Source organism: Ctenocephalides felis, unplaced genomic scaffold (assembly GCF_003426905.1).
Source record: "Ctenocephalides felis isolate EL2017-DRISC unplaced genomic scaffold, ASM342690v1 CF-g0.4_SCAFFOLD_01604, whole genome shotgun sequence".
Taxonomy (NCBI): Eukaryota; Metazoa; Arthropoda; class Insecta; order Siphonaptera; family Pulicidae; genus Ctenocephalides; species Ctenocephalides felis.
This window is the reverse complement of record NW_020537758.1, coordinates 3332451-3349582: the sequence shown is the minus strand read 5'-3', so window position 1 is coordinate 3349582 and position 17132 is coordinate 3332451. Positions and strand designations below refer to the sequence as shown.

Here is a 17132-nt window from a genome sequence, read left to right as displayed (position 1 = left end):
ATATAAATGTATATATCCATTTTTCTAATATACTGACCCCATATTAAATGCCTAGTAGGTATAAATCAATATACACATGTATATATCCATTTTCTAATACATACAGCCGATATATAAATACCTTGTTAATATATAAATCAATATATAAATGTATATATCAATTTTTCTAATATACTGACCCCATATATAAATGCCTAGTAGTGTATAAATCAATATATAAATGTATATATCAATTTTTCTAATATAATGACCCCATATATAAATACCAAAACATGTATAAATCAATATATACATGTATATATCCATTTTTTTCTAATACATACAGCCGATATATAAATACCTTGTAATATATAAATCAATATATAAATGTATATATCCATTTTTCTAATATACTGACCCCATATATAAATGCCTAGTAGTGTATAAATCAATATACACATGTATATATCCATTTTCTAATACATACAGCCGATATATAAATACCTGTAATATATAAATCAATATATAAATGTATATATCATTTTCTAATATACTGACCCCATATATAAATGCCTAGTAGTGTATAAATCAATATACACATGTATTATCCATTTTTCTAATACATACAGCCGATATATAAATACCTTGTAATATATAAATCATATATAAATGTATATATCATTTTTCTAATATACTGACCCCATATATAAATGCCCTAGTAGTGTATAAATCAATATATAAATGTATATATCAATTTTTCTAATATACTGACCCCATATATAAATACCAAAACAGGTATAAATCAATATATACATGTATATATCCATTTTTTCTAATACATACAGCCGATATATAATACCTTGTAATATATAAATCAATATATAAATGTATATATCCATTTTCTAATATACTGACCCCATATATAAATGCCTAGTAGTGTGTATAAATCAATATAACATGTATATATCCATTTTTCTAATACATACAGCCGATATATAAATACCTTGTAATATATAAATCAATATATAAATGTATATATCCATTTTTCTAATATACTGACCCCATATATAAATGCCTAGTAGTGTATAAATCAATATACACATGTATATCCATTTTTCTAATACATACAGCCGATATATAAATACCTTGTAATATATAAATCATATATAAATGTATATATCAATTTTTCTAATATACTGACCCCATATATAAATGCCTAGTAGTGTATAAATCAATATATAAATGTATATATCCATTTTTCTAATACATACAGCCGATATATAAATACCTTGTAATATATAAATCAATATATAAATGTATATATCTATTTTTCTAATATACTGACCCCATATATAAAGGCCTAGTAGTGTATAAATCAATATATAAATGTATATATCTATTTTTCTCATTGAATATATAAGCGGTATTTAGGCACGATTTTAGGGTATACCGAGTTGCTGTAGGGCATTATAACCTTTGACAATATTATACAGCATTTGATTTTGTATAAATTCCCAAATACACTATTAATATAAATCAATTGGTTTAAAAGTTACAAGAGATATAATAAACAAATGCACCTACACGAGTCTACAATAGTGTCACTCATAAGCCTTATTACTTATATATAGCCGGTACTTAGATACGATTTTAAAGTATACCGAGTTGCTGTATAGTATTATGACCTTAGACAATATTATACAGCATACAATTTTGCATATATTCCCCAAACATACCATCAAAATCAATCAAATAGTTTAAAAGTTACAAAAGATTTTATAAACAAATGCACCAACACCTCAATTCACCTACTAACTATATCACTGATGGCCAAATGCAGGTTTTAAAAATAAATAAATCTATTTTTATTATTTTTTTTATCTTTTTCCAGAATAGTCTATTCGATGATCAGACGACCGAGATGTCCCAGTGCCTCTGAAACATCAGAAGCTCCTCGCAGCAGCGCGAGGAGGAGACCCTAGTTTGAGGACCACTGGATAAAGGAAAGATTTTTACTAATTTAATTTAAGATAAGAAAATTGCTGATGTGATTGGTAAGTTTAAGATAAAATTTTGAAAAAAATTATGTTATTGGGCCTATTTTATATATATTTAGGGATTTTTTTAAAAAAAATAGGCTTTTTAGGGTACAAGATATATATTGGACAAATTTCAACTTGAGATAATGATTTATTATATTAGATAATTATATAACAAAAATTGTAAAAATATTTTATCTTAAGTTAAAATAAAAGAGCAAAAGTATTTGAGGGTATATATATATATGAAAATAAATATAAAATTATATATAAATATAAATATATATAGTAAATTTTATATAGTCAATATGTTTATAAAATTAAGCACAATTTTTTGAATAATATATATATATATATATATATATAATATATAATTTAAAAAAGTGTGCATTGACGGTTTCTATTTAGAATAATTACTTAAAAATAATTATAAAATGTATTAGGATAATATTAAATATATTCAAAATTTAATTATATATATAAATATATATATATAGATATATATATTATATCTATATATATGTATATAAATATATATATATATATATATATATATATACATATAATAAAGTTCTTATTGTATCCACAAATTATATAAATATAATATAAATATAAATGTGAATATTTTTTATAAATAAAAATTAATGCAATGTTATAAAAATTTAATTTATATATACATTTATATATATATATGATTTTTTTATATTTTTGGTCATTTTATATGCAATTGTTGATGTTCAAAATTATATATTTATATTTAAAAAAAGAAATTAAATATGTTTTATTAATTTTTTCAAAATCTAAGTCTAAAGAATAAGAAAAAAAGTTTAAAGTTTTTATTTATTTATTATATGCATAATTTTCTAAAAATCTAAAACTTGAAAATATATTTAGAAAATTGTATAATTTATTCAGTCATTTTTTGCAAATTTTCAATTTTTTTATCAAGAATATAAAATAATGCTCAAGTCAAATGTTATTTTTGTTTTATTTAATTTATTATTTTAGATCAAATAATTAAATAAAATTCCAATAATTTTGACAAACTATTAAAATATAGAAAAATATTAAATTAATAAATTATACAAATAACAGTAAAATCATAATTTATTTTAAAATTTAGAAAGTTATTTATTCAGTAATTTTTTTCATTTATCTAATTTTTTATCAAGAATAAAAATTAATTCTTAATGAGGTTTTTAAAATTTAATTATTTTTATCAGTTAAATGTTATTTTTGTTTTATTTAATTTATTATTTTATATTCAGTGTTTCCAATATTTTTAGCAAATTATAAATACATACAAAACATAAAATCACAGAAAAAAAATAATGAATTGCAAATAATACAGATTAAAAAAATAAAATTTAGTACAAATTTTCTATAATTATAATATTTTGTGAACACTATTTCATTTATTTTATAACAAAATAATATATATAAAATATGTCCTAATAAAATTTATAATAAAGTTTTATTAATAAATAATATATTTTAGAAGAGATTTAATATATTAAATTAAATTTGCATGACTAGTATTAAATTTGTTTATGAAAAAAATTATATTTATCATACTCTTTGAAAAATTATATTAATAATTGTATATTAATGGCCAAAAATATATTAATATATATATATATATATATATATATATTAAAATATATAATGCTTAAAACATTTTTGAGAACAAATATATATATATATATATATATATATATATATATTATATAAATATATTTATATTTATAAAATAATATAAGTTTTGTGGCTGTTTGAATTAAAAAAAATGTCAATGGTTTCCAAAATTTTAAAGCACATTCCATATATCAATCATGCATATATCTATCTATTTATATATATGTATATATATATATATATATATATATATATAAGTCACTCAACATTTTTTTCTCTACTCCCAGAGCTCCGGAGTAGTTTAGAAAATTTATTGACTGACAAACAAAATATTTTAAAAATATATTATATTTTTATCCACAATTTAGTCTCTAAAAAACAATGTATATATTATATTATTTAATATTATATTACATACGAATGTATATATTATATTAAGATGCCCAATTTGTAGATGTTAAATGTTAATAGAAATAAAATATATATTATTTTGCTTTGATATTAAAAACAACTTGTTTAGGAAATAATTATAAAATATATTGTAATTATAAAAAAATATTATATTAATATATATGATATATAATTATATTAACAATGATTTAAAAACAAATGTTTGCTTTAATAAATGTATTTTATTGATGATTTATGAAAGTTGAATAAAAGTATTTGGATTTATATTATTTGCAGTGCGTTTATTTATTGTATGTCTTGTAAGTTTTAAACTAAAAGTTGGATGTATATGATATATTCAGCAAATTTGTACAAAATTTAAGTGTCTTCAATATTGTCCAATATTATAATGCTCTACAGCAACTCGGAATACTTTAAAATCGTATTTGAATAAGAGTAATTTTTGGCGTGTGATTTTATGCACTTGCTTATTTGTAAGTTCCAAACAGTGAACTAGGAAAATATTCAGCAATTTTGTACAAAATTAAATTTTCTCTAATATTGTCTTATATTGTGATATCCTACAGCAACTCGGTGTACTTTAAAATCTCATTGGAATCAAGAAAATTCTTGCCTGCGTGACAAAAGTGTATATTACATCAAAAAATATTTTATCAAAGCATTATTTTTAATGCAAGTAACTAAGTGCTATACATTTCAAAAAAAACCATTCACTTTTGGTGAATTTCACAAAGTTTAAATTTCGAATTTGAATTTCGCGCTTTAAATTGTACAAGAGGTGACAGTCATTCTGACACATGTTGACAACTTCAATTGTCAAAGAAACTTTCGTGGATTACCATGCGGTCGGGTTAATTAACGTTTTTTAATTAAATCCTTGATTAGTTTTAATTAATTTATGCATCAAAACGTGTAATTAATTTAGTAGATCGATTTGATATAATAAATTTATCGTGAAACGTTAATTAAAAGCCGAAAAAATGGATATGTGGGGAAGTGCCTAAATGTACCTTGAATAGTTTTATAAGCATCTTTTTCAGGGCCTCCATTTTAAATCAATTTTATAATTAAACAATTCATTCACAGCGCCAATGTATCCTTTAATTATATACATGTCATTATCAATAGTATAATTTATATATGTGCTGTTGTAGGTTATTAATTCATTTACAGCGCCAATGTATCCTTTATTTATATATATGCAATTGTAAAATGTATAATTTATATTTGAGTACTTCCAACACATATCTCTTTATTATCGAATTCTAAATTCACGAAAGTCTCTAATGTAAGTCGTGTGTCGTGTATTGTGTAAAGACTTTACTCGGATAGTTGCAATAAGTCGAAGAGACATGTAACGAACAAAGTTATGTAGTGGTTCTAAAGTAGTGATTTTGTGTCGAGTACTTGAGATTTCTGGCAGATGCTCCAGAGGTGGTTCGAGTAATGAATTAGTGTTCTGGGAGCTGCTGCAGAGGATTTCTAACAATGTAAGTGCAAAGCATGTTTTATACAGAGTCAAAGATTATATTTCTGATATATACAGACATTTATCATACTACATCTGATATGTAGTACTTTATTTTAAATATTCAATATTTAATTCTTATGTGTGTACATATATATATAAGGCGAGAGGTTTTTCTTCAGATGGTGAAATAATATGATAAAATTGTTCTTGGGCATCCATTCAGTAATTAAAAACAGTTTTATTGAAAGGAAATGTTTTTATTTATTTAATTTATTAAATTGGTTAGATTCATGCTTTTTTACATGTTTTCATTTATATTTTTCTGTAATTATGTATTTTTTATATAGTTTTAAATTGTAATCCTGAAATATTTAATTGTAGCACTGAAGATGGGTCAAATCAAGACCCTAAACGTATGTTTCCATAATAAAAACATTTTCCTTTAATAAAACTGTTTTTATTTACTGGATGGATGTACAAGAACAATTTTATCATATATATATATATATATATATATATATATATATATATATATATATATATACGCATAAGAATTAAATATTGAATATTTGAAATAAAGTACTACATATGCAGTATATATACATTAAGTTTTTCTTATTTTTGAATTTAAAGCAGTTGAATAAATTTGAAAATCTTTACTTCAACACAATATATTAAGTCATCTTTAGTGAAACTATAATTTCAATAGAAATAAATAAAAAGATATTACTCATAATTTATTTACTGAAAAAGGTTTACAATTAATGACCGAGTTTGTTTACATGCTACTTTTATGCTTGTAATGATAATATTACTTATATAGTTATGTATTAAATGCTTGTTTTTCATATTAAATGAAATTAATTGAAAGTTGCTTTGAGAACTTTTGCCTTTCTTATCCGATATCATTTATAAAGCAGCCTGTATATATTTTAGTGAAATATTTTCTGGCTCATGCATTATTAATATAGTTGTATACATATATCTGCTGAAAATATTGTTTATTCTATTATATTCGCGTCGATATCATTTTCTTTAATAAGATATACTTTATTAATTTTTAATGCATAAAATGCAATATATTCTTTGTTTATTCAACTACAAATATTATGCTAACAAAAGATTTTAAATTAATTTGGCAGACATATGTATAAAAGATTATGTTCATATTTAATTTGTTATGGGGAAAACATGTTGATTCAGTTTTTTTAATTTACTTATCAATTAAAATTTTATGAATGTTTTAAATCAATATAAAAGATAAAAGTTTGTACTTCTCGTATGTATCAAAGACATTGAAAGTAATTTATATTATTACAATTCCATAATAATATTCCACCAGAAATTCTTTTGTTCTATAACAACACTATGAGCTGATAAAATATTATGTAGAATTCAAAATTCTTATATATTTAATTTTTGTTACCAAATTATTAGTTAACCAATACAGTTTTTGTTTGCATCGACTACTTATTTGTTGAAGAGGTCTTAGCATCCTTCCTTAGGTAACTCCTAAATTGATGGTATTTTGTTACAAATTACAAATTTCTTTATAAAAAATCTCTTTTTTTGTCACACCTCTTGTTCATTATTATACAGAAAAAATATTTGTATTTGTATTTGACATTTCCAGTATCAGAATCATGTGTTTTCCCTGTAGCGATATTGACTGCATGTGCATTCTTATTTATGGATAACACGATTGTTGGTTTTGATCAAATTATTTCACATATTCAATACGACTTACCAAATTGTTAATTAAATTCAGCTTTTAAAATACTTTACTGTAATTTTATTTTAAATAATTGCTGCATAGCAAAATTATAGATTTTTATTCTTTTATTGCTAAAACAATTTTGATCAAGACTTGCAATCAAAGTTTCGAAGAGTTGACTTGAATGATTAGACAAATCATAATTTTGTTTACAAGTTTATTATTCGATTCAAGTAGTAAAAATTATTTAATTCGATTACAAAGGATAACAATCAGCTTTAAACAGTTTTGAAGTTTTTAACGTTCAAGTTTTCGAACATTTTTCATTATTTCATTTTACATGTTTTATTGAATTTCTTTTATGGCTTTTTCTAATAATTTGTATATTATTCAAGTCAACTAAATTTGTTTTTGTCTCGATTAATTGTAAAGGTTTCACATGTTTTATCAAGTCGTACAAACAATTTTAATTCGATTAATATCATTTCATTTCATCGATTAAATAAATAATTCTCTCGAATATTTTTTTTTTCTAAGTCCAAATTTTCTGATTATAATTCTTTCGAATAATTTTTTTTTTCTAAGTCCTTTCAGATATTTTTTTTTTTCTAAGTCCAAATTTTCTGAAACCTTTTCAATTAAGACAGACGAGTTATTTATGCATGCTATGTCATCCCAAAGCCAACATTCGAATGAATGAGGCTCACATTGAATATTTCACAATGAGAAAATTTTATTGGGGCAAAGTTAAATATTTTAACTAAGTCCCAGTAATTTTTTCTCGTTGTGAAATTTCAACGTGGACTTTATTTCATTCGAGTGTTGGCTTTGGGAATTGGTGTGAGGGAACACTAAAAACCATAAAAAGTTTCAACGCTGAACAGAAAAGAGAAAAATTGATCTGGGACTTAGGGGGTTTTTTTAGGTCTTCCCCCCCTTCCCTCCTCCTCCTCCTCCTCCTCTTTCCCCTTTTTTTCCCTTTTTTCGCTTTTTTTTCACATTTTTTTTCCTTTTTTGGTGTTTTTTTCTCGCATGTTGTGGTTTTTGGGTAGATTTTTGGGTTCGGCATGCATCTTCCACAATGTGTCTCTCTGCGTGTGACCTCTCGCATCATGGACCTCTGGTTGACCATCACTTGGTGTGTTCGTTTCAGGACCCTTTGCGCTCGCCAACAGCCGTTCACCAGCACTGCTCCATTTTTTCTGCTTCAGAGTTCCTTGTCGTCGCCTTCAACTGGACTCGATCCTGCTCACATTGTGCCTCCAGAGCGATTTCACCGAGTATGCGGTCCCTTAAACCACTCGGCTATTTAAGTTATTGATGATAAAAGTTATTTTTATTCCTATATTATATTAATATTGAATTTTAATAAAGAATATGTATCATACACATCTCTCTTATTCATCATCTGCCTCTACCCCTCTCTTTCCCCAGTGCTTCCTCTTTTTTTTTTCTTTTTTTTTTCTCTTTATGTGTATCTCTCTTACAGTCAAGTGCGAAACTTGAGTTTTTTGTTTTTCAGAAATATTCTAAGTGTCAAGGTCGAAATGCGACACCTGAATTTAATATTTTGAACTAATATTTGATAATTTGAAAAACTATACATTCGATTTTTTTTTAGCCTCTTGGGAATCGAACCGAGACACGCTGAGCAATCGTAGTGGTCACTTAACCATCTCGGCCAATTGGTTTTACGAAACCGTTGTCTTTTGTAAAAATATAAAGTGTTATTTTCAAACTGAAAGATATAAGTTTCCTAAAAATGTAGTATGCCAAATGTGCGAATGGCCGAGGTCGTAAAGATACGATTCAGGCCAGAATATCAATTCGAGTTTCGCCAGTTCGAACCCCATTTAACTGAAAAAAATATTTGGAACCAATAATTTTTCAAACTGTGTAAATAAATAAGACATATAGATAGAATTAAATTTATTGAGTGTCAGTATTACAAAAATCGACATAATATATATATATATATATATATATATATATAATATATATAAATAAATATATATACGCATATATATATATATATATATATATATATATACACACGCATATATATATATATATATATATATATATATACACGCATATATATATATATATATATATATATATATATATATAAAAGATAAGAAAAAGTAGGAGGATAATTTTTAATAAATTTATATTTACGCCTGGTTAGCAGTAAACCAAACCTACTTTGGTGTAATTTAAAAATCTTATTATTTTTTCGATAAAAAGACAGTCTATCAGGAGCAGCCAAAATTGGCCAAAATCGTGACTTTCAAATGCAATTTTAAGGCACTTAATGAATGAAATTAATAATTTTAATTAATGCTTTGTGTAGACTAAAGTACAATCTTTATACCAAACCAAAAAAAATACAAATTTATCATCGTCTTCATAGTTAAAATCTGCTTCAAAGTTGGCAATTTTTCAAACTTCAATTTGGTACCAAGGGCAGAAGAATTTTTTTTTCCAAAAACTAATTTCATATTCGGAATCAGCGCCTCGAAAACTATCAGAATCGGTCAAAACATTTTGAAAATCGCGAAAAAAAAATTTAATTTCATTAGTAAAATTTTGGTTTTGCTACCAATGATTTCGATTTTCGGAGGGTGTATGTGGATTTATCCAAAAACGGATAATATTTTCGAAATCAGCGTCCCAAAATCAATCAAAACCAATCAAAACATTTTGAAAATCGCGAAAAAAAACTATTTTTTTTTTTAAAAAATCGATTTTGCAACCAAAGATTTCGATTTTCGGGGGGTGTATGTGGATTTACCCAAAAACGGATAATATTTTCGAAATCAGCGTCCCAAAATCAATCAAAACCAATCAAAACATTTTGAAAATCGCGAAGAAAGCCGATTTTTTTTAAAGAAAAATTGATTTTGCAACCAAAGATTTCGATTTTTCGGGGGGGTGTATGTGGGCTTATCCAAAAATAGATAGCATTTTTGAAATCAGCGTTCGAAAATCTTTTGGAATCAGTAAAAACATTTCCAAAATAGCGAAAACAAATCTATTTTTTTTGCTAAAATTCCGATGTTGCAACCAAAGTTTTTGTTGTTTTCCAGTGGAACACGCCCTGAAAGCTCATCAAACAGGATGATTTCGTCCTTGGTGTAATAAAAAATCATTCAAAAACTTTGTCCAATAAGTTTTTGATCATAAATTTCCTTTAGTATAGGGGAGACCCAGATTTTATGGTTCCTGTTCCTATAAGTGCATAAGTACCTGTGAAAAGAATAAATATTCATTCTAAGGATATACATTTAAAATAAGATTACTTGTTACTTAATACCAGACTAGTAACAATAGGTAAGCTTTGAATATTTTATTTGAAAGTAAAACCACAAAAACTCGGTGAAAAAATAAAAACATTTGAATAATTTGTAGGTACATCATTTATGTTAATCGAATAACTTGATATCATTTCCAAAGTTAAAAAAAAGCTCTTAAAACAATCCATGGATAGTATCCATGGATTCAACTTCAAATAAATCATTTATTATAATCGAACAATTTGATATCATCACTGTAGTTTTAACAAAATCATGAATAGCAGTCTTTGCTTTTAATATTATTTATGATTTATGAATCTAAATTTTATCTATTTTTTACTAATATAAATAAATTGAAATGTCTAGAACAAAATTTTCAAGTTGTTTGATAAAATGACAGACACAAATTCGCGATCCGGTTAAAAATTATACGAAAATTTAGTTTCCAAGTATATATACTAGTTTGTACTAAATTTTTGTAAATTTTATCTGGTTTTCACTAATGTAAATATATTAAATTGTTTGAAGAAAAAATTAAAAGTTATTTGAAGAAAAGTAAATAAAAGTCCCAAATCTACATATTACGTTTAAATTTGCGTTTCAACTGAAAATTATTCAAAGTTTTGATATACAAGTATATAATACAATTTATACTGTTAGTAAATTTTATCTAGTTTATATTTATATTAAACTCAAATCTGCAATTCAACTACACATTATTCAAAATTTCAATATCAAAGTGCATAGAACAATTTTATGTATATGTAATATAAGTTTAAACTTATATAAAAAAATTTAAATGTCTAGAACAAAATTTTCAATTAATTTGACAAAATGTAAAAAAAATGTCCCGAATCTACCTATAGCTATTTATCAAACTCAAATCTGCCCTTCAACTACAAATTATTCAAAATTTTGATATCTAAGTATATATAACTACTTATGTATTTACTTAAGTATTTATACTACTTGATAGTAAATTTTATCTAGTTTATACTAATATACACAAATAACAGTATCCAAAAAAAATTTTCAAGTTATTTGACAAAAACCAAACAAATGTCCCAAATTTTCTATTAAATTCCAAAGAAAATGAAAGGTCGAATTCAAAGTGGTTTTACTCAAAACCTTTATGTCGTCTACTGTTCGATTTAATTATTAAACATCTATTTAATTAATTATTAATTTTAAAACACATTTGAAAATGAACCTGTCACAACTGACATCTTTAAACCAACTGTCAAGTTTGACGTTTGACTTTTGGCATTTCTAACCTCAAACCAATATAGTTTAAATTTGATGTTTAGAGTAATAAATTCATGTATTAAAAAGTGTTTTGGACTTGAATAAATATTACAATGTAAGCAGAAAATATATTTAATTAGAATTATGCCAATAGTTTGCTAAAATATTTATAAATACATAAACCTAAACCACTTTTAATATGTTAAACGTTATTGGGTACTTACCTAGAACATATTTTTACACTAAACACACTTTAACTTTAAACATATTTAACTTTGTGACTTGTAAATTTATTATTATTATAAAGAAACTTGTCCAAGCAAGGCTCAGCACAAACTGATAAATTTATTTTAATAATTCTTAACCCAAAAATTAAACATAGAGTATAAAATATATATTCATAGACTGGTAACATAGTTTTAGTATTATAGTTTTTCAAAATTAGTATATTTTTTTATAAATCTTTTTCCAAGGAAACGTACAGCAGCAGCAGCCGAACGCAACAAGGAACCAATTCTTGAAGTACTCAAAAAGTACATTTCAAACACCGCAGGATACTTCCTGGAAATATCCTCCGGCACCGGTCAACACATTGCACATTTTGCCCCAAACTTTCCCAATGTAACATTCCAACCTTCTGAGTACGATAAAGATATGATGTGCAGCATACACGTATGGGGTGAGGAATGTCCCACAGAAAACGTAAGATAAAAGACTTGTTCAAACTTTGTATTAGCACTCAGCAATTATTTTTTGTTAGGTCAATCCTCCTTTGAACATCGATGTAACCCAACACTGGACCAAATGGCCCCAATCGCCAATGTTTATTAAAAACAATATTGATTACATCTACAATGCAAATATGATACACATCTCACCAATATCTTGTACGGAAGGTCTTTTTTCTAACTCAGGAGAGTTATTAAAGCCCGATGGTCTATTGATTACTTACGGGCCTTATGGTCAAAACGGGGTCATTTCTCCTGAAAGTAATGTCAGGTTTGATGAAGGCTTAAGGATGCAGAATCCTGAATGGGGCGTTAGAGATATTAATCTTTTGAAACAAATGGCAGAGAGACATGGAATTTGGTTATCGGAGATTATTGGGATGCCTGCTAATAATAAAGTGCTGATTTGGAAAAGGAATAATGGAAAGGAATTGTGAAGTTAATGTTGATAATATATTTTTATAAATTGGATGGGATTTGGTTTTATTTCTTGGCTAGGAGGAGTTTTTTATTTGTTGTGGATTGTCTAGAAAATTTTTGTTAATTGTCTGAAATTGTTCTTGATGTCCTAAAATCCAAATAGTCTTTCTAAATATTAAAATTGCATAGAACGAAGTTTGTCCACAATATAATTTGTAAAGAAAGAAATGAAATCATCCCACAATCTAATTTTTTTACACAATTCTAATATCTACTTAATTTTTGTTACACAAATCTTAGTAAAATAAAAATAAATTTTGAGGTAGCTAAAGTGTTTTGATATGGAAGTTATGGCAAATTAAACCATATGTTATTGCATAATAGAGATGTAAATATCCAAACAAATCCAGCCTAAAAATTATAAAGTGCACAAAATACAATGATATACTTAATACATAAAGTAAATAAACAAATTTTCAAAAACACAATTAAAGAAAAAATGACGAATTATCAAACATTACTCACAGATTTTTTTAAATGTTAAAGAAAAAAAGAAAAAAACGTCTAAAATGGTTTGAAATTGTTGCAGATAGTCTGATAATGTTGCAAAGTGTCTGAAAATGTTATAAATTATTTGAAAATGTTGTAAATTGTCTGAAAATGTTAAAAATTGTCTGAAAATTGTACATATTGCTTGAGGATATTATATATTATCTGAAAAAATTATAAATCTGTCTCACTTTTTCGTGAAATTCTTGTAAAAAATTTTAGTCATTAAAAATATCTTTATTCAGATTTCTTAACTCCAAAATTGTTAATTATAGTCAATGCAATAAATTGTGAATTGTGATTTTGATTTAAAGAAATGATACGAGTTTACTAAAAATCGATTTCTATTTTCTACTATTTTCATTTAGATGTTAAAAAGTTCTATATAATGATATAGGTATATAATTATTTGGAAAACCTCCACTATCAAGGATTTCTCACGTGTTTTTGAAAAAGTACAATCTGTTTCATTACCAATATTGAGAGCAAAGCCAGTCGCCCATCGACCTCGTATATCTCAAAAACTATTGAATGTACCAATTTTAAATTTTGGTCACATTTTTGGTAAAGTATAGTAACAATGTGTGTCAAGTTTCATCAAAATCGAATTATGCATTTTTGAAAACGTACAATCTGTTTCAATACCAGTATTGAGAGCGAAGCCAGCCATGCATTGCAATTGTTGCAAATGCTCTAAAATCATTCTATAATATTTAAATCGTTCTTGATGCCCAGGAATCGTTGTAAGTTGCCTGAAAATGTTATAAGTTATCCAAACGTGTTTTAAATTGTCTAAAAATGTAATAAATTGTCTTAAAATGTTGTAACCGTCTAAAAATATTATAAATTGAAAAGAAAATATAATTGTGTGTAAGTTTTGTAAATTGTCTAAAAATGTTATGAATTATCTGAAAATGTTGCAAATTGTCTGAAAATGTTGCAAATTGTCTGAAAATGTTGTAAATTAATTGAAAATGTTGCAAATCTAAGAATGTTGTAAATTGTCTAAAAATGTTGTAAATTGTCTAAAAATGTAAATTGCATGAGAATGCTGTAAATTGGCTGAAGAGAATATATATTATCTGAAAAAATTATAAATCTTATTTTTAATATATGAAATTATAAATTCTTGAACTACTTTTCTGTAAATTTTTGTAAAAAATTGCAATTTCATTAATTGTACAATTGTTTCTTTTTATTACTAAAAAAAAAGTTCTCAATTTGGATATTTCTTCTAAATAATAAAAAATAAATTCTGATTTGTTAATAATATAGTTAGTCTTAAAAAAAATATGAGCTCACTAAAAACAAATTTATATCCTTTACTATTTTCATTTAGATGTTAAAAAGTTCTTAATGAAGAAAAACAGTAATAATAGTAGCTGAATATATTATAAAATCACTTGAATAACCTGGACAAGAGTTAAAAAAATAAATAAATAAATTCATTACTAGCATTGTAATTACCTTTATAAATATGCAAAAACAAAATGAACTGATAAGTTATCTTAAATTTATTTCATTAGTTACCTATTATTAAAAAAATAAACATATCGACATAATTACTAAGCAGTCCATTTGAGACATCTGGTATCTTGATGCGTATTAAGACATTTCACACAGCAATAACGACTGCCACAAGTTGTGCAAGTGTAGTTACTTGGAAATCCACAAACCGCACAGAAATGTCTGTCCGGTTTTTCTGAAGGCTTTGCTACAGCAGTAGAATAGTTAATTTCGTTTGTCAATTTGTCATCTTCTATCATTTGGGCTAGAGACTTACGAAATCTAAACATAAATAGAAATAGAAATATATAAATAAAAATATAAATATAAATATATAGATATAAATAGATAATGAGGTTGATATACCTTGTTTTATAATATTCTGCACTCTTAGACTTCTTCTTCCTGGTTTTATTATCCAAATTATCCTGAAACTTTGGTACTTTCTTAGACATAACCAAATCCGCATGCGGGTCATCATGAAAATTATCCTGCTCCAAAGCTTCTAAAGCCTTTCTAGCCCTCCGCTGTCTACTGACATCGTCCAAAACCCTCTTCTTTTCCACATCTCTAATTCTACCAGACTCTCGAGACATTTCAAACAGAAACTACAAAGTTTTTTAGAATTTACAATCCTTTTTCATGTAACGGGAAGCTGATTTGGTCCATCAAATCATCAATTTTGGATTGTAGGGTTTCTAGGATGTCAGCGGAGATAAAAACGTGGGTTTCGTCTAAGTCTTCGATTATGAATCTTGATCCTAGGGCTTGGGTTTCGTCTAGATGGAGGAGGAATTGTTTCATAGCCTGATCACTAAAAAAATAACCTTTATATATAATATTGATATCATTCTCGTAGTAAACATTAACATATGTGAGAGTTATGCATAGAAACTAAACATACACGTTTGTGCTTTAAATAAATTCTATAAATAAATTATTCATACAATATTTGAGGTTATGTTAACACAAATGTCAAAACTAGTTAAAATTTGACATTTACCATTTGCAAATGCTTTTGTATGTATTTATATACAATTACAGTACATAATAAAAGCTTTATGCTATATATTAACACCCACAAATGTTAAAATAATTTAAAACATGCTTATAAGTAAAAATTTCTTACCATTCCACCAAGACTCCTTTTTTTAAATTAACCATTTTAAAGTGATCTCACATTGAAGATAATATTTAGGCAATGCCTCAAAATTTATTTAATTTATTTCTATCACTTTATTATCACCAGTTTCACGAAAAAACAATTAAATAATGATGGTTAAATAATTATTGCATTTATTTGACGTTTCTTTGTCATCAGAACCATACTGAAGTTAGCAACGTCGATATTGTTCATGTCATTAAAAAAATGACGCAAAATTCAAATTTTTGTTTTGAAACTTTTGAAAATAAGATAAATGTGAATTTTTCTTAATAAATAACAATATATATGTATATAAAAAATACAGCAAATGTCTGCAAAATGTTTACAAAAATATTACAATTTAGTTTCAACAATTTGTAAATGCCTAATTTAAATAAATACAAATCTAGATAAAGAATTTTGCATGATAGGATGATATATAGATTTAAAATTAAATTTTGCTGAATAAGTATATTTATATAGAACCAAAATATAATAAAAGTTCATCAAAGTAAGATTTAAAAAACGCAGTAAATTATTTAAATACATATATATTAATATTTTATTATTAAAAAAAACTCCTTGAAATATGATTAATATTAATAATGACAATAAATGAAAGTAAAGTAGTAAATATTTTATTTAAAAATATTCACTAAATTACTTCTCCTTAATATTGTAAAAATGTGCCTACTAAATTAATTAAAAATTATATTTAAAAATTATTTAGACCAAATCTGTATTTTCTATCCGGCCTGAAAAATTATAATTGAATTGCAAAACTCATCATCTACTCAATTATACATTTTTTTATTTTTTTATCAAATTATGTACAAAATTTATACAATAAAAAAGTAACTTAAAATTTTTAATTTACACATAAAAATAAATATGCTAGCTATTTTCTATAAAAATACCAAAAAAACTATATGAAATAAAAAACAATACAAGTATTTTAAAATTTCATATCGATTTACCAACATCACTAACCATAA

General features: G+C 24.9%; 3 protein-coding genes across 3 annotated transcripts; 1 reads left to right on the top strand and 2 right to left on the bottom strand.

The window, feature by feature from the left end:
- The first annotated feature begins 11823 nt into the window (after positions 1 to 11823).
- LOC113373063 (methyltransferase-like 26) lies at positions 11824 to 13119 on the top strand. Its single transcript, XM_026613396.1, has 3 exons — positions 11824 to 11905; positions 12264 to 12492; positions 12551 to 13119. Coding segments are annotated over exons 1-3 (636 nt in total). The 5' UTR covers positions 11824 to 11903; the 3' UTR covers positions 12956 to 13119.
- Positions 13120 to 15033: 1914 nt separating this feature from the next.
- LOC113372919 (zinc finger HIT domain-containing protein 1-like) lies at positions 15034 to 15626 on the bottom strand. The gene is made up of 2 exons (XM_026613255.1): positions 15360 to 15626; positions 15034 to 15275 (listed from the first exon to the last, which is right to left on the bottom strand). Exons 1-2 carry the CDS (start codon positions 15587 to 15589, stop codon positions 15053 to 15055), a joined length of 453 nt encoding a protein of 150 aa, XP_026469040.1. The 5' UTR covers positions 15590 to 15626; the 3' UTR covers positions 15034 to 15052.
- On the bottom strand, positions 15594 to 16298 carry LOC113372920 (general transcription factor IIH subunit 5-like). Its single transcript, XM_026613256.1, has 2 exons — positions 16123 to 16298; positions 15594 to 15807 (listed from the first exon to the last, which is right to left on the bottom strand). Exons 1-2 carry the CDS (start codon positions 16155 to 16157, stop codon positions 15621 to 15623), a joined length of 222 nt encoding a protein of 73 aa, XP_026469041.1. The 5' UTR covers positions 16158 to 16298; the 3' UTR covers positions 15594 to 15620.
- Positions 16299 to 17132: the final 834 nt, after the last annotated feature.